The sequence below is a fragment of the Protopterus annectens genome, chromosome 13.part0, assembly GCF_019279795.1.
Source record: "Protopterus annectens isolate FY-2018-M chromosome 13.part0, PAN1.0, whole genome shotgun sequence".
In the NCBI taxonomy this organism is placed as follows: domain Eukaryota; kingdom Metazoa; phylum Chordata; order Ceratodontiformes; family Protopteridae; genus Protopterus; species Protopterus annectens.
The window spans coordinates 1,237,317,551-1,237,337,213 of record NC_056747.1 but is presented as its reverse complement, the minus strand read 5'-3'; the positions used below and the strand labels follow the sequence as shown (position 1 = coordinate 1,237,337,213).

Below are 19,663 nucleotides of genomic sequence, written 5' to 3'. Positions count from 1 at the left end.
CATAACGCAAGCACTCAGGTCACTCCAAAGCAAATACAAATATGACTCAGTCATTGTACATGCTGGCGTGAATGACCTGAGACGTACCTCCCTTGACTACATGAAAAGAGACATAGAGGAGATCTCTGATCATGTAGCCCAGGCCGGTATAACCCTGACCTTGAGCAGCATCTTACCCTCACCTAGAATAAACAACACACACACACACACACACATACACACATACACACACACACACACACACACACACACACACACACACACACACATATAAAACATATACAGGATGCAAATTATTTATTGCATCTCTTAATCAGGAAAGTCCACTGGGCATAGAAAGAGCCCATTTTCAGTACAGGATCGGGGAGAAAAGATCCACATTAATTACATACAAAGAAATTTAATACACAGAACAAAGTATGTCAAGCAGTACCATCACATTCAATAAAAACAATAGCAACAACAGTGATGATGTATACAATCAAGGTAAAATATACAAGTAACAGATGCCATAAATGCAATAAGACACAAATATACGTATATCTGCAAAAGTATTAGCAGAAAAGAGTTGACCTCACTGTGAGAAAGGAGGGGACAGAAGGGCTAAAGGAGGAAGAGTAGAGCAAAGAAGTCTGGTAGAGAGAAGGAGAGGTCCTGTTAGTTGTTAAATGTTAACGTTGAGACTCTAGAGAGAGGCGTTAGGTGTTGGGGGTATATGTTGGGGACTGATGTGCAGGAGCATAGCCAGTGAGAGGAGAGATGTAGTCTGAGGGATTTTTTAAATTAGGCAGGATTGCTGATAGTCCTAAGTGAAGGTGGGAGATTACTCCATAGCTTACAGACAGTATAAGAGTACAACATTTGGCCGGCTGACAGCTTGGGTTTCTCAACAGATAGTAGCATTTTGTTTTCAGACCTAATACTGTATTCAATAGAATGATGCCACAGTATAAAGACAAAATGATTGATTTTAACAATTGGCTAAAATTTTGGTGTCATTCAAAGGGGATCCAGTGTCTGTCAGCCTGGGATGACATGCTCGACAAGCCACGTTGCTTCATTAGGGACAGCTTGCACCTGTCACCCCTGGGCTTTCGGATATTGGCAAAGGCTCTTGCCACCCTCAATAACACGTCAGACCAGTGATACATAAAATGGTACAATAATCTCACTGAAGTGCGTAGACATGTCCTTTAGGATTAGCTGGGCTACAGAAATTGTTTCTTAACTCTAGCTGATACATGCTGGTCAGTGTTGACACTGTTGTCCACTATTAGCCCCTTGATGTTTAATGCTACTGCCAGTTTTTATAATCTCATCGCTCTTATACTCATCATAATTCATGCCCTTTTTGCCAAGTCGCATGATGCTACATTTACTGACAATAAAGATTAGACCAGCTTAGAGAACTTCTTTTACTGAAATGTTTATTTTATGAAGTTTTAAACCAAAAATGCAGCAAAACACCACAATGTTGGTAACTCATATCATTAAAAAAACAATGACATGTTACCAAGGTTGAAATCATCAGCATATTTGGTAATTCAAAGCCCATTTCCCACTTTTATGATAAGACTAGTCCAAACATGTGGCCCCAATACAGAACTCTGCAGTATACCACTGGTAGTGGGATTAGTAAGACTAAAAGCAGAAAAGAAATCCAGGGAACCCAATGGATGACAGAAAAGCAGTTAAATCCACTAAATCAAATAAGAAATAATTTGGCAAACATTTGGGATTGAACCCTTGATGCTATTGCCAAAAATCAATTTTCAGACAAGTGATTCATGTCAACACTCCACAGAGGAAGTTGTACTTTGTTACATCCCGTAGTCAGTAGAGTAACTGTTGCCAAGTATCGACTGTATTTTGCCTTTACTCTGTGTTCTGATAGTGCAGCATGTTTAACTACCTCTGCACGATAACATGACTACTGTAGGTGATGGCAACAACAGACCAGATTTTGCCTTAGGACATGAACAGACATTCACCACCACTTGGCATTGGTGTGTGATACAAAGCTCCTCTCAAATGCTTAGGGCAAAACGTGAAGGCTTTCTTATGGGCCAATCTAGCCATATGTGTTGTGTGCAGTTGTATATTTTGACCAGATTAAATGTGAAAAAGGGGGGTTAATAGGAAACATCTAGGCATATTCAAATATCCATAGATCTCAAATGCAATAAGCCATTCAGACTAATCTTGTCATTCAATCCTGGGGGGGGATTTGCCAATACATCTCTGTAGCCTCAATGATAGCACCCCAATAACCCCATCATACTGAAATTGGCAACTTTTCCACCACATAAAACAAACATTTCTTAATAGCTCCGCACGATAGAATGCTTGTATAATGCGTTGGTCACATAGTTCTTTTTAAAAGCATAATAAAGTTCATAGATCCTAAGATGTAGTTGCCTAACGGTGTTACCAATATAAAAACAAAAGTCATACACAGGGTTATATAAGCTTGCATTTAGCATTGTTTCTAATAATTTTAGTGTGTGTTTTGATATATTTTTTTACTATCATACACATACCTATCCTTACAGCAAGACCTGCAATTTACCACACTGTACGGCAGATTCACTCTGCAAGGTTTCTCAACAGTATCTTTTATATTCCTGGGATTATGTGATTTGTTGTGTTTAATTTATATGGTTGCACTTGGTTTTGTGGTATAATCTGAAGAAGTCTTATGTTTAAGGTGGGAGAAACGTGCTTATTTATTTAATCTCTTGTGACCGACTCGCCTCTGACTTGGATTATTCTAAGTATCAACGTCCACAGGATACCACAGAAAGCATGAGTGTCCCAGAAAAATATTTACTTCCTGTTTATCAGCTACGCAAAAGCCTTTATCTATGTGGGCCATAAAACTGTGACAAGTTCTTCTTAGAGAAATAAGGATACAAGGTCTCCTTATTTGACTCCTGAAGAATCTGTATGTAAACCAAGAAGGAACACTCAGAAATGAATAAAGAATAACTGACGGGTTCAAGGCTGGGAAAGGATGAAATGAATAAAGAATAACTGACTGGTTCAAGGCTGGGAAAGGGTGAAATGAATAAAGAATAACTGACGGGTTCAAGGCTGGGAAAGGATGAAATGAATAAAGAATAACTGACGGGTTCAAGGCTGGGAAAGGATGAAATGAATAAAGAATAACTGACGGGTTCAAGGCTGAGAAAGGATGAAATGAATAAAGAATAACTGACAGGTTCAAGGCTGGGAAAGGATGAAATGAATAGAGAATAACTGACGGGTTCAAGGCTGGGAAAGGATGAAATGAATAGAGAATAACTGACGTGTTCAAGGCTGGGAAAGGAGTGCACTAAGGCTTATAAACTGTCACCCTACTTATTTGTTTTGTATCCTGAATATATCAAGAGAAATGTTGGGTTTAATTAACAAAATGAGCGAACGAAAATTGCTGTGTAGAGTATTAACAATTTTAAATATGCAAATGATACCACAATAACAGCTGAAAGTGAGAAGTGGAAAATTCTGTTGATGGTGAAATTAGAAAGCAAACGCTGTGCAACATAACAAAAAAATGAATTCTACCATCTAGCCTTATCCATTATTTGCAAATATTCGGGGAAGAAGAAGCTTAAAGGCAAAATGAAGGAGTGAGACAGAGGTTAACGTGGATAGACAGCATTACTGAACTAATGAATATGAATTTTTAAGAACTTAAAGAAGCAGCTGTTGACAGATAGGTTTGGTGCGCTAAAGCAAATGTCCATCCTTGACTAAATAACATGTGTACTAAACATTATGAGTGTGTGTGTGCGTGTGTGTGTGTGTGTGTGTGTGTGTGTGTGTGTGTGTGTATATATATATATATATATATATATATATATATATATATATATATATATATACATACACACACACACACACACACGAACATATGTGTATGTATATATATATATATATATATATATATATATATAAATATACACGTGTATATTATATACATTACTCTCCGTCCTTGGCACTGGCAAAAAGCCATCTTTGTTATGGGACCCAGAATTTATCAGAGTACTTTGCAGGCAGCTTAACATAGGTCTATGTTTACCAAGCTACTTAAACATTTTCTAGTCAAAATATTTTACAAACATTAGTACATTTGGTAAAGGTATGGAATTCTCAGAAGCAATACTGTTTGTGAAAGTTTTTTTCTGTATTTTGAATTTATTAGTTTGAATATATTTTGATACACTTCAGATCATGGCTGAAAGGGTCAAATCTGATGCAGTCTCTAACCTAATTTTCAAAAGATAAAACAAAAGAGTTAGATTATTACAGCTAGAAAAGCTGTTTTTTATATAATCCTGAAAATGGCATAGAGAAGAAATGTGATATGGGTGCTCAAGAAAGTCAGAGTTGACTGGAGTGGAAAGGAAGGAGAAAGATGGCAGAAGGGTTACAAAGGTCAGGCAGAGGTCTAGGCTTGGGTCAGACTTGAGTCTGCTGCTTCACAGTAAGGGTGCTGGAACAATGAAAGCAAATGTCAGGGGAAATGTTGAGGAGATAATTCAGTGCTGTTCTCTCTCCTTGGAGGTAAGTGGATGTAATGACACACTTTATTTACTGATGTTCGCAGGCTGTTTGTGATACAGACAGATATCTCAGTCAGCAAAAGGTGCAGTGCTTAGTCTGTGGCAAGAAAGCATCTTTAAATGTTGATCAAATTTATGTTGTACATAGCTCTGTCCACAGCTGACCAGCCTTTGCAGAGAATGGGTCTGAAATTAAAACAGCAAACAAGTTGAAAACATCATGCGTGATACTGGGTTAGCTCAATGAGGGCAGGAATGGGCACTGCTATTAGGAAGCAGCAACACACAGACAACACACAACAAGGGTATCCTTCTATCAACTAGTTCACATATTCACACATAAAGGTGAGTTCCCCATGCGTGTTGCATGTCATATATGATTTATAGTAGACATCCTGCCTAGCTTGCAAAAGTACGCCAAGTTATAATGACATTTAACGGGAATATACATTACCTATACAAGATCAGTTTGCCAACAAGAAGCGTATAATGAGAACATTTTGCTGAGATGACTGAGCCACAACACCATTCATGCCGATTCACAGAGCAATGAGGTGTAGATCTATGCATTTGCAATGTTTGTGATGTTTCTTAGGACAATAGATTCATAAACAAGAGTATGATCTGACTGGAATAATCAGGTACTTGTGGTTGGGTAACTCTCTCATTGATCTGTAATCACAGCAACTGTTCAATTATTGGTATAGACTGTTTTAAATAAGTGTCAAAGGTTTGGTCCTGATCAGGTACAGAGTGTTCTACATAAGTGTCAAAGGTTGGGTCCTGATCAGGTACAGACCTTTCTACATAAGTGTCAAAGGTTGGGTCCTGATCAGGTACAGACTGTTTTACATAAGTGTCAAAGGTTGGGACCTGATCAATAATAACTGTCTCAGTCAAGGTTACATTTTCAGCTGTAATTAATATCAAGCTGTTTCTGTCATGTGGAAAAGTTTGGTTTTGTCTGAATCTAAGGCAAAAGCGGATAAGCCACTTCTGAAGACTGCCAAGAAAATTCTGCAGTTCCCTAGTGCGTAATTTACAATTAGCACCAGCAAATATGAGGACAAAGACATCAGCATAGTGGAAAGAAGTTGTGCCTTTTCACAGTGCAGTGATATGTTGACAAACGACTAAGCAAAACCTGTCTGAGCCCAGATGCTTGGAAAACTCCTAATGTGAATTTGTTAGGGTACAGACTGAACTCTGCTATCTGACATACTGCTGTCCTTCTCTGCCACACAGATGTGACAAAACTGAAGGACAGGACCTGTAGCAATATTCAGTAAGAACTCTTGCAATACATGGGTGTGTTCCACAGTGACCTTTCAGAGATAAGAAACTGAGTTGACATTAAATTACTTTTGGTTAGTTAAGTTGCTAAACACGCAGTCAAGGCCAGGAGAGCCTAATTCACTCTATGGCCTGAATGAAAGCATAGTGATTATTAGACTAGATGGAAATGTGTGCTATTTGATTTAAAAGTAGTTATTTAATAACTGTTTCAAGGATTTTGGCTAGTAGAGCTAATGGCCTGTAGTTGGATACCTGTTCATATGAAGCACCAGTGTGAACTGGTAGCACGAGTGTTTACTTCCACAGCTTAGCGACAGCATATTCTAGAAAACCCCTAATTATGTTCAACAAGATTTTTGTTTATGTTGAAGAAAACCCCTTTATGAATACTGCAACTGCATTCCCTATGTCAGCAACTGTGTGAGTGGCAGACATCTGGGAGGATGGCGATAACTGAAGATACACCTGTTAGATTTAATTAACAGCAGATATTTATAAATGTGGGGATGACAGGTTTCAGACTGAACAACATGAGAAATATGTAGTCTGTAACTAATGAACAGATGAATCGTGACTCAGTACTTTGTCTGAGGTCTGTGTAGGTTCTGGAACACAATCCAAGGAGTAGTTGATACGATTCCTACCAGGTAGTAGATGTGGGAAAGGACTGTCCACTTTTTTACTGTTCAAAACAGTTTTACAGTTATTAGCTGCAATGGTTTGCACAGAAGACAGAATTGGCCTTGATTTGTCTGACAGTGACTGGATACCTGTTTCCATTAGTAAAATGTATTACATTAGGCCTGACTAGACGTATTTCCATACTCAATCTCCCTGATGCTGTGTAAACTTAAACTTCTGCAATGTGACTTAAGGTTGATAGTAGCTCTTAACTCTGAATTTTTGTTGTGATGCCAATGAGTTTAGAATATGAATGAACATTTTGTCAAGAAATTAAAACCATCACTTAAGGAGCACATGTGATGGAGCAGTAAGTTCTACACCTCCTCTCATGTCAGGGTCCCAAGAGGAAGGCTGGGTTTCTATTGATTTGGAATGCAGGGCAGCACTGAGCACATTATAGGTCACCTGCAGACCGATACAGGGTGTGGGGGCACTGGGGCCAGTAAGAAGAAACAGGTCTCTGTGCCTTCAGGCAAAGATCAGCATAATCTATGCCTACAGGACAGTATACGAAGCGAGTTACTCAGGAAGGTTCAAATTATGTTTACCCATTTCTTTTTTACTCACATTGTTTAACTTTTCAGTGGCATCTACCCATTTCTTAACACAGCAGGCAAATGAGGGTTGAAGGAATCAAACCTTGTACCACAGGAACTACAGATCATAGCCTCCATGTGCCAAATTCCCCATCTGGGATTCATACTCACAGAGTACCACACCTCTCAATTGTCCAGAGTCTTGCAGCATGTCCAGATTTTAGCCTAATATTTTCAGTCTGTTCCTAATAAAATTTGTGGTTTTCTAGTACATGATTGATGATTTATATTAATACATAATAACAGACATTTGAGTTTCAGACTTCATATCCTTCCTTGTTAGTCTATCAATTCGCAGTTTACAAGAGCAATATTTAAAATCTGTTCCTGATTTTGGGTATTTGTCCCCTTCCATTACTTTTGGCTTTGTTTAAGATTCTTATTCTAACAGATTAAGATACATGTAGAAAACAGTCCCACCACTGGTCTTGCTTTGAAAAGGCAGTCTAGTCTGTATGTAGCACTTATCCACATGAATATACAAGTACAAATTAAGAGAAGGACTGCCAGAAGCAGGAGTGGCCATTACGACCATGACAAAACTCTATAAAACATGAGCATTATTATACCTTACAGCACAAAATGTTTAAATGCCACACTCACCTTTTCCTGATTTTTTGTCTTTTCATCTACAAGTGCCGCACTGATGTAATAATGAGGGCTCTAACCACATCACAAACCCGCCTTCCTAAAATATAAAGTATTAGCCACTTGTCCTGGAATTTATGGCTTTCGTATGTGCAAAAATTGATGTCAGCCACTTAGCCATTAAAAAAAAAAAAATCACTAAAATAAATGTTTCTTGTGAAACTAGGTTTCTGTTAGTGATGTAGCCAGGATTCTTAGAACCATTTATCAACTTTTTTAGCACCCCCCCCCCCCAATTCCTACATGCAAGTTCCCTGGTACGGTCGATTCAGATCTAGAAGTAGAACCACAATGCTAGCTGGCTTACACTCCTGTTTCAGTCTGTTTTCAACATCTCAATTACATGGCAAACTATTTAGTTAATTCTGATAAATAGTTCACTCTGCGATTAAAAATACAGAGCTGGTGCAGAGGATAAGTAAGTAAATGAAACACAGGAAGTTTATGTGATACACTTGGTGTATACCTAGCTGTACAACTGTACATGCTGCGGCTTACTGTTTCTGCTGTGTCTGTAGGACTCCTTGTGAATGATCACTACATTTTATACATACTGAATCTAAGATACAAATAATAAAACTGTACAATTAGTTGACTATGGTTAAGTATCAATGTTAATTAGGCCATAAAAAATATATATTAAGACATTTCCAGTTTGATCTGGATCTTCTTACTAGATATACATAGCTTCATGGCTGACTCAAAGTTTTACTAGTCTATACAATAATCAGCCTGGTTTTCACATGAATCCCAGGGAATTACAAACCTCTTGGCAGATTAACAGATGTATTTAGTTATCTTCATGCAATATTCCATATATGGCCATACATAAGCATTTAAACTCTACTGAACTTCAACTGCAACAGAACAGACTGATAAAGAGCAATCAGTCAGAAATGTTGAGAAAAATAACCAGTGATTTTCATGACTAAAAGTTTTAACAGAAATCTTCTCACAACTGTTCTGCTATTATTAAAAGGTCTTAGTGATGGGAATGTTACTCCAGGAACCATCACCATGAACTTCTAGGCCATAACTGTTCCAGTCCACACTGGCTAACTCATAGGTTCATAGGTAGGTACTAGGCTATCTGCCCGAGGGCATTTATAAGCCTAGCCAGAGTGTGTCGGCTTTCACTGCCCCATTGATTAATTAACTGAGTCTCTGTCAAGCAGAGCCAATGAAGTGATCCCAGGGGTGTATTTTCTGTTATCCATCCACTCGTCAAGGTTTCTCTTGAAGAGTGTTAGTGAGGGGCACTGCCTGATGTAGTTTGGAATTTTGTTCCAAAGCATGGGGAGTCTCTGTGACAGGAATCTATCCCTCCAGCATGTTCTATTTAATATTGTGGCGAGGTTTAGCTCACTAGAGCATGTGGCTTGCAGTGACTTGGGATTTCTTTAGGTGGAGCATGTTCATCAATTCTGAGTTGGACATGGCTTTGTAAGTCAGGCAGAGATCACCTCTGAGTAAGCGATATGCCACTGAGTACAGCCGGAGTTTTTTCAGTCGGGCTGCATAGGACATATGTTTGAGGCCAGTAATCCTCTTGGTGAGGTACTTTTGTGGTCTTTCCAGCTATTAGAAGTGTCTTCTGAGGTACATCCCAAATGGGGCACTGTACTCTATGATGGGTCTAATTAGTGATGAGTAGAGGGGCATTATAACCTCTTTATTTCTAAATGCGAACCCTTTAGTAATTAGATGGGCCACATAGAAGGCTTTCCTAACTACTTTGGCAATATGATTGTCAAAGGAGAGATTGCTATCTATCTGGGTCCCCAGATCTCTTATTACCTCTTCTGTATTAAGGGGGCTGCCACCTATGTGGTAATTCGTGGGTGTTTTGTTTTTCCCAAACGGGATGACTATGCATTTTTTGGCATTTAGCTTGAGGCCATGACTTTGACACCAGCTGTCTGTCTCAGTAAGGCCCTTTTGGAGGATGTCTGTGTCAGCCGGAGAGTCAATTATGGCTCCCAGTTTGCAGTCATCGGCGAACTTGGTTAGCCATAGTCCTCCTGTGTTTGCCTGTACTTCTGAGAAGTATATGCCGAACAGTAGGGGTCCCAGGACCGAGCCTTGCGGGACACCACTTGTGACTGGTTTAGAGTCGGACCTGGAGCCCGCTATTCTTACCGTGTGAGTTCTGTCTGTAAGCCAGTTGGCAACCCATCTCGTGATGTAGGGGTTTATGTTCAGGCTGGTGAGTTTTTCTGTAATACCCGAGTGGGGAATGGTGTCGAAAGCCTTGGCGAGGTCAAGGTAGGCTGTGTGAACCACCCTTCCCTCGTCTATGGCCTTGGTGACTGTCTCAAAGAAGTCAACCAGGTTTAGTAGGCATGATCTGCCCTTAACAAAGCCGAACTGGGTCAGGTCAAGTGTTTGGAGGTTCCCAATGTCTTTGTTAATGAGTTCCATGATGATGCGCTCCACAGCCTTAGTCAGGCTTATGGGGCGATAGTTACCAGGGTCAGTTGTGGCCCCTCCTTTGTGGAGAGGAATAACCATTGCTCTGCGCCATTCTATGGGCACATAGCCTCTGGAGAGGCTGAGGTTGAACAGCGGTGTTTAGGTGGGGTGTTAGTTCGTTCTGTAGTTTGTGCAAGACGCAGTCTGGGACACCATCTGGTCCCATTGTGTTTTTGGCTTTTGAAAGGGCTGTTTTCACCTGTGCGTCTGTGATTTTTGGGACACTACCCTTTTCTGGTATTGCTGTGGGCCCTTTTGGAGGTGAGAGGGGGGAGAAGTTTGAACTGAATCTATCTGCCAGGATGTTGGCAATATCAGTAGGTTCAGTATATTTTGTGCTATTTTGTACTAGCTCAGAGCATATCTGCGAGTTGCCACATAGATTCTTAACATAGCTAAAGAAGGCTTTGTGGTCTTCTTTTGAACCCTTAGCTATTTTTCTTTCGAAGTTAGCCTTGGATGATTTCATGAGGGACCTTAGTTTCTTACTGATACTGATCAGGGATGTCTTTCCTTCTTGGGATTTGCTTTTTTCTGAACTAGTTTCCTCTTTCTATTGTATAGCTTGTTTATTGCAGGGGTCCACCAAACTGGTTTCCTTCTCTTAGAGGAGTGAGTCTTGGTTTTGCTAGGGATGGCACAATCCATGCATCCTTGTAGGTGCGCATAGAGTGCATTTGTAAAGGTTTCTGCATCTTGGGCAGCGTTATCCTTTAGCGTGGGGGCTGTGAAACTTATCACCTCTGTCTTAAGTAAGGTGAACAATGAATGTCATTATATAAATGGTCTTCTGTGCTCTGTGCACCCTGTCTTATAGATAAACATCAGCATGTTATGCCAGATGGGCACTTCTGCCATGATTCCACCACGGGCAACTTACTTGAACTGACACATTTTCAGTAATGTGTGCTAACGATCCTCTCCAAAAGAAAACTTTGGCTACTCACTGGCTCTTATTACAAAATACACATGGACAACGTGATAACAACTGGAAAACAGACCCACATATGTGTCACACTGTTATGTCTTGGAACTACAGCTAAAAGGATCTTAAGCCTGGCTATTACAGCACAGCACAATTTACTAACACGCAAATCACTTAACAAGTGAATGTTCCTAGAGTTAGAACTGCCACCGAAAACCTCTATTCTTCTTCTTCATTTATGAGAAACTCGTCTGCTCCCCTCAGACGGTAACTAAATCCAGACTGTTCTTCAAAAAGCATCTCAGATCTGAGCTAGCAATATCAAACTGGTATTCTTGCTTCAAGCAATTATATATTACTTTCCAATGTACTTGTATCTCCTGATATTCTGTACAACTTTATCTTGACAGCTATACCCTACATACCTGCTTACAAATAAAGTTAGTGCTGCTGTTAGTGGTGACTCAGAAGGAAGTATACTTTCCTTCAACGCCTGAAAGATAAGAGGGCTCTGGGTTTTACACCCACACTAGGTACTTGGATTCCTTTTCCAAGTGTAACATTACGTAGTGAGAGTACTGCGCTCCAGAGGTGCTGCACTTTGCACAAAAGTATTAAACTGAAATTCAGTATAGCTGAGGTAGCGGCATCTCAGGTGGATATCAATGACTGCATGCTTCTTTTCAAAAATAAGAGTACAACATTTCTGTGGCATCCAAGAAAACTACCCCAGTTAGTACAGATGCTACATTGGGTCTCCACTGAAAACAAGCAAACACAGATGATGTGGTACCAAACTAGATTATAAAAAGTAAATTCAACAAAAGCATAAATATTAGTTTTAAAGCATGTGGCATAATTTTATTTTATTTAAATGTTATATTTGTTTAACTGGATAGTACACTGACCAAAAAGTGCAAAACAGAGAGAGGCAGTTAAGTGCTACAGATCAAAAACATGAAAAAAAGTAACAACATATAACAAAAAGCATGCAGTAAGACTTAATCGATGTAGCAACAATTATGTCAGAAATGCACATTTTACATGACAATATTTTGGGTTTACATCATAATAACCTGGCTGATTAATAGTTTTGTTCCACTCTGTATTTGCCTATCTGCATAAACTTTAAGATCATACTCCTTCATAATTTACACATGTTGTATTTTTCCTAATATGTGAGGTACTGTTTACTAATTTTGAAAAATACAACACTGAATCAATATTGAAAGACATTTGCAGTTTTAAATGGTCTGCTTGATAACCAAAACAGAAAACTTTTGTAACTCCTTTGCTTTGGATGGGCAGGTAGGTAGGTAAGCAGACGAGCACACACACACACACACACACACACACACACACACACACACACACACACACACACACACACACACACACACACACACACACACACACTCTTTAGACACAAAATAATCATCAGGACTGGTACAGAAACTATTCCTTCAATTAACTATTTAATATCCATACCACGATTAAGAGAAAAAAGTACCAAATGGTACCTAATAAGGTTCAAGTTTAACAGTTAAAAGAAAAAAGTACACTGAGAACTGCTTTGAAAAAGAGTGAAAAATACTTCAGCTAAGGAATATGAAATACACTCAAAACAGGCAAAACACAAACTAAAACTTGAAAAGCACAAACATTAGAAAACAAAAGCTAGAGGCCTAAAAGCTACACAGAATACTGAGGCAATCACATTGACAGTACAGATATAGATAAATGATAACAACAGCCAGCAAGCGGTACTAGAACCACCCCAAAGTAAAGGCAAAATGAAACAACATACTTATTATAAACATGGAGAAAATGCAGTCCATGTACATATGAAGTAGCCTCTCAGCCTTGCTACTGCAAACTTATCAGAAACTGTTAAAATGAAATATAATACAACTAATAATGTAAAACACTCTGGCTCTGAAAGACTTCTCCAAAAGCAATTAGATATTACAGTCTCTTGACAATGTCTGAAGAGTACAGTGCATACATATTTCCATTGTATTACACAACACATACATATATTAATAAATGGTAACCAAGTGGTTGATAATTTTGAGAGTTATAAAAGTTAACTTTTATTTATAAACAATGACGTTAAGTAGACAATGGAAATTTATCAAATAGTTTCTTCCCTGTATCTACTGAACACTTCCTAGAACACCATATTATCAGCAGTTGTTTACATTGAGGTCACTGTGTAAAACAGGTTTACTTCAATGCTGACCAAGCTGAATAGATAGACCCAGCACATTTGGAATAGAAAGGGTGTCAGTAAAGATTTTCTTTGTTTGTTTTCCATTCAGAAGTTTATGCTATAATCTGACCTGCACTTGCCTGTTCAAATCTGAAGCTGAAGGGCTGTTCATTGACCACACTATTCTGAAATGGTGTCACAAGCTCCTTACTCTTTGCTGCAGAAAACAGACTTTGGTCATTCTAAAGAACATCCTATATTGTTAGTCAAGTCAATTTTTACACTTTCAGTGCTTTTTTATTTTTTATTTTTGTTAGGATGACAAATATAGCCCCCCCACTGGTCATTCTAAAGAAAATCCTATATTGTCAGTCAAGTCAATTTTCACACTTTCAGTGCTTTTTTATTTTTATTAGGATGGCTAGGATGACAAGTATACCCCCCCCCACACCAATCTCCATCAAAAGACAACATGATGTAGAAGGCATGCTTGGGGGCTATGTATGCATAACCATACATTTACAGAATATGTTTGGGTCCTGGTTTATCATTCATCAGGCAAAATACTTTCCTTTCTTTCATAAGCAGCCTACCTCCACTTCCAAGCAAAGCATACCTATCATTTACTCTTCTAAGCCAGGGTATATGTACTACCCCCCCCCCCCACACACACACACACACAAGCATCGCAGAGAGGGTAGAAAAGCAGATTTCGACCTGCTACTGTACCCAGCCCTTTTAAAGAGGCACACACATATATTCTACCTGCTCCACAAATCAAGGCACCGTGATTATTCTATAATCCAGTTATCTAGCAACCAAGAAAGCTTATGTTTAGTCGTCACAGCACAAACAAGTAAGGCCAGCCGCTGTCACACAAGCACTACTCAGGTGGCGGGAGGTCGGGCTGCAGATGCTTTCAGTACTATATAAAATGCATTTTCCTCCCTCCAAGCTTGTGTTTTTAACAAAAGAAGGATCTGACTTCGACCCAGGTTGGCACTGTTAAAACAGGGTAAGCTATGCATCCTGCGTGACTGTCTACCCCCTCTACTTCTCACCCCCTAGGGTTGGGTTTTTGAGCCCACTCTTGCCTACGTTAGCTCCACTGACACCGTTTGGTAACATGCAAGGGATAACATGGTTAGGGTGGGGAGGGGTCTAGAGATCACTGATGCTAGACTGGAGAGGTACGAGAGTCAGTAAGCTTGAACTCCGCATTGCATGCATTATTCATAATCACTGCTGTGCAGTTAGTAACCCCCAAGCCAGAGCACTTACCCTGGGCGCTGCTCTCCGTTGGCACTCCAAGATCTTGCAAAGTAGCCGCCCCACCGGTAGACCGCACGGAGAGCAGCAGCAGCCCGAGGATGAAGAGGCAGTGATGGCTGGCGCTGCTGCTCATGGTCGCTGCAATGTACTAGCTCTCCATTTCGGGCCCGGAGGGTGGACTTTCAGCACGCGAGGATACAGGCGGCGGTGGCTGCACTCGCGCGGGGGTCTCTGCTGTTGCTACCGCTATCTCTCTCAAAGTCTATGGCTTCTCATTGTCTTGCTGCCCAACCCAGCCCAGCTTTGGAGCACACAATGTTCTCTGCCGCCAGTATCGCCATCTGCTGATTACAGAAGGTATAGCGCTCCAAAAACTGGCAGGGAGGGGCAAGTGGCGCTTGGGGGGCTACACTTCTAGCACCTAGCATCATGTTTTTGCCCTTACACCCCTCTAACTACCGATTTGCTCCTACATATTCTGCCTGTTGCAAATACCCGCGCATCTAAGCAGCGATCTTCTGTAGGGTTGCCACCTTTTCAAATGCCTAAAGTGGGACTTTTTTTGTAGAAATGTGAAATTTTGCAGGACAAAACCTGCTCACGGCCAGTGCAAATGACAGAACTTCACTTTTTTTGCCAAAATAAAAGCTTATTTTTGTGATATTTGAGATGCTTATGCTGTTTCAAATAATATGTATGTGTTTCAGATACAAAATAACTGTTTTATAGCGACCCCTAATCGGGAAAAGCCGAAAGACCCAACATACAACTATTAAAGAAAATATAAGAAATATATTTTGTCTTAAAATATCAGGACATTTTTTATCGCAGGACACAACTGCCCAAAGTGGGATTGTCCCTCGCAAAGAGGGACAGGTGGTAACCCTATCTGTATTCCCTAGGCTGCAAACAGTTTAACAGCTGAGAAAGTGTGCATCCTCTATATCCAGTGATGAAAGCGTACTGGAAGGTGCACCAGTACAAATATTGTACAGCAGGAATTGACGTTCTGTCCTCGTTTCTGATGGTATTTCAAATTTAGTTATTTAATCGCAAAAGTTAATAACAGCTTCTGGAAGCTTCCGTTGTAAATTAAAGTGTTTCTCATCAGAACATGTAACTTGTATATGATTCGACAGTTCTTCACAGTGGGGTTTATAAGTGGGTATTTTTGATTCTTCATGTTTATTTTTGTTTCTGTGCTCAGTGCTCCTCTCGAGGAGTGTGTAGCTGTCACATGCAACTGGTTTCAATAAGAAGATAGCTACTTATGGACTTTAGCCGAAGACAGCCTATCTAATGCATTTGACTGCTCTGCCGCATTTACCATATATAGGAATCCGTCCCTTACTCAGCCCTAATGCAACTTTACACTGCAGGAACATCTCAAAGAAAAAAAAAAAAAAAACAACCATCTAAAGTGAATACCTCTGACCTCCTCCATCTCTTTCTGGAGCTTGTTAATTACTTTGTCTCTTATTCTGGGATTTCTCACCCACTGCCTGTCAATAATTACCTCCCTTATCTTAGGCAGTCTTCTCATTCATTCCCCTTCCACAGGGAAAACTCTGTCTTGGGGGGCATCATTTAGGCAGTCATCAGTTGCTTTGTCTTGTATTCCTAATGCCCCACTCTCTTCGAGGCAGGTGTGTGCCCTTATTTATGTGAGTAGCTCCACGGCACCCCCAACAGGCTGACATGCATGTCCCTGTGCACACTTTCCCAGGGGAGCAATACCCCCTAAGAGACCTTGGCGGATCCTTGTCTATGTGCTGCACATTGTTCTCCTACCCTCTGCAGGATCTAGCAGTGCAGCAGACTAGACTGCAATCTTTCTTCCTGTGGTGGGAGAACCATGTGTTACTCACTCCCACTCACCCCCACCTGGCTCCTACAACACCTGAGCTGCTACTCAAAGTCAGGTCATCTGTCTCTGTATGCCACAGAGTGACGCATGCAAATTACTTTTTGCCGTGACATTATGATATTAAGAACTCACTGCCTTGATGTTTTCCACTACAGGAACCTGCCTCTCAAGTGTTTGAGTCTAGTATGTCGACTACCTGCCTGTTGATCTCGTTTTTTTTTCATACACTATGTCATCAAATGATCTGGAAAAGAGTTACTGTATCGTTTTAAAACTTAGCATGGAAAATATAGGTTTAGTATGAAGGCTACTGAAGGCATATAGTTTTATTGCTTCATAGGTAGATATTACGCAAGTAGATGTGAAGACCATACAGGAGTCCAGCCAAACAAGTCAATTCTACTCATCGCTGGGTTTGCTATGCTTCAGTTATGCTCCCTGTTGTTTCAAGGCGGGTTGTACAGACTATCCTTAGGTTGAATTTATGAAAACAAATCCATTCATTGAGAATGACCGTGAAAGTGTTTAGGGTACCATTTTATTTGACATGGTGGAAGCCTATTCCAAAGGTGGGTAATACATTGTGCTAGAAACCTGTCCCACCATCGACTCATACTTATTTGCTGATAGAAATTAGGGTCCTAGATGTGTGAAATTAATGAGCCATTGTTTTAGGAAGGTCCTATTCAAGTTTATTATGCACACATTTGCCTGATTATTTGTTTTATTAAATGGTATATCTGATTAGGCAAGGTAATTCACAACAGATGGTCAGGGAGGAAAGCTTTACATTAATTGATCATAACATTGGATATTTAATATAGATGTACACAAATACAAGTTATGTTCATCAATAGAAGATATTAGCAATCATATCACTAAGCCAAATAAAATATTAACATCTTTAGCAGGGAACCCAAACATCAGTTTAATAGTAGCCCTAATAAAAGAGTGTGAATGGTTTAGTAGCCAAGGATCTCCACATCCATTTGGCAGCTAGAGCAAATAATAAATAAAATAAGGGAGAAACTTAGAATTAATTTTAACTGGCAAATAATTACATGCACTTCATAGAGAAATATTTCATTTTTTGTTGTCAATTTTCTTTTTATTAAGTTTTCAATACAAAAGCAAATATATCAAGCCAACCCCCCAAAAAATATAAAAATAAACAAGCAACTGGTCTACCAGGCAGCTGACGCATACAAGAAAAACTAACACTAGTTGCCTGAGAATAAAAAAAAAATTGAACAATTGTAGAGCATTTAAAACAGAAAACAAAAATTCCTCAAGTACAGTAATTGGATGTAACATAAAAATCTGGCCCACCTTAGGGTATGTTCAAGATAATTTGATACAAACATTTCCATAATGCTTTCCAGTCTGATATTTTCCCTGAACCTGGAAGACAGCAGGCATGTGAATACTTGGTTATATAGGAAAAACATTCTGTGGAGGCAATCTTGTATATTAGCCCAATAAGTTGTTCATAGGTGTGTACTAGGCTAATGGCCCTGGTGCCTTTACAAGCCTAGCCATAGGATTACCCTGGCATGGTGCCACTTGACCTTAGTTCCCAGTAACTCTGTTGAGTAGAGCCACTGCAGTTATCACCGGGGTGAATTTTCTGTTTCCCATCCGCTCATCAAGATTTCTCTTGAAGAGGGTCAGCGAGGTTCTCTGTTTGACATGTATGAGAAGTCTGTTCCATAGCATGGGCAGTCTCTGGGTTATGAACCTGTCCCTCCAGCATGTTCTGTTAATTGTGGTAATGAGGTTAAGATCTCTGGAGTGTGTGGTGCAGAGGGATTGGGATTTTTTTAGATGTAGCATTTCTAACAGAGCTGGGTCAGACATGGCTTTGTAAGTCAAGCAGAGATTGCCTCTAAGTAGGAGATATGAGACAGAGAATACTTGGAGTTTTTTGAGTCTGTCCATATAGGACAAGTGTTTAAGGTCTAGGATTGTGAGGTACTTTTGTGGCCTCTCCAGTTGTTGCAGGTGTCTAGTGAGGTGCATGCCAAATGGGGCATTGTACTCGATGATTGGCCTAATGAGGGAAGAGTAGAGTGAGAAAACGACCTCTTTCTTCCTGGATGCAAAACCCTTAGTAATGAGATGTGCCACATAGAAGGGCTTTGTTATAAGGACTGTTATAAGGAACTTTGCTAAATCAGATTACCATTATCTTTATTTGCAAATTACCACCAAAAGTTTAAAGTACACTGTTGCCAGGGCAAATTATGCACTAATAGCAATGTTAGCATCTACTTATAAAATAAGTGCAAAGGGCATCCTGCTATCAGGGAATTCATCTCTATAAGGTTCCAAGACAAAAACGTGAACATAGTTCAACAGATATAAGACTAAAATAAACTTGGTTAAATTTTATTGTCATAGGAGGTTAAAACTTGTAATACCCATGCAATGAAAATGCCTGTATAAAGAATATGGGGTGATATATTGGGTCTATATTATAACATCAAATTTTATAAAGTTCGAATGTTATAATATCGAACCAATTCTGTCGAACGCTGAAAACAGCGAAGGTGCAGGACACTGAATTCTTTCCCAGGGAAAGAATTCGGTGGCCGTTGCTGTGGCTTCTCTGTTTTCAGAGTTCGATATGTTGGAGCGTTACAGGTTGGGTTCAGGTAAGTGTGCGATTGTGTGTAGGTTAGGGTTAGGGGGCGGGTTAGGTGAGTTAGGGTTAGGGAGTGGGTCAGATAAGTGTGCGGTTGTGTGTAGGTTAGGAGGCGGGTTAGGTGAGTTAGGGTTAGGGCGCGGGTGAGGTGAGTGTGTGATAGTGATGGACCTTAGGGTTAGGGTCGGGGTAAGGTAAGTGGATAGCTAGTAGTGTATGTAAAGTTTAGTTTAGGTGTAGGATTTTTAAGTGTATGTGTGTGGATTGCTGTTTTTTGTGTGTGTTTGTGTTGTGTGTATGTTTCTCGGAATAGCGATTTTTTTTTTCCCTGGGAAAAAAATCGCTATTCTGACTGTTCGAAGTTTGCAGATTTAGATGTTTAGGGTTCTATATTATAACATCCGATCTTTTTAGATTTCGATGTTATAATATAGACCCGATATATGGCAACCCTGATGGACCAACAAAGAATAAGCTCA

At 39.8% G+C, this 19,663-nt stretch overlaps 1 protein-coding gene across 1 annotated transcript in view; it reads right to left on the bottom strand.

Moving 5' to 3' along the window:
- The window catches only part of FAM171A2 (family with sequence similarity 171 member A2), a 1,068,017-nt gene extending 1,053,036 nt beyond the window's left edge, over positions 1–14,981 (bottom strand). Inside the window, exon 1 of the mRNA XM_044055243.1 lies at positions 14,683–14,981. Within this exon, the coding sequence (XP_043911178.1) occupies positions 14,683–14,806 (124 nt within the window). The 5' untranslated portion in view covers positions 14,807–14,981. The remainder of the gene's footprint in view (positions 1–14,682) is intronic.
- Between the last annotated feature and the right edge of the window lie 4,682 nt (positions 14,982–19,663).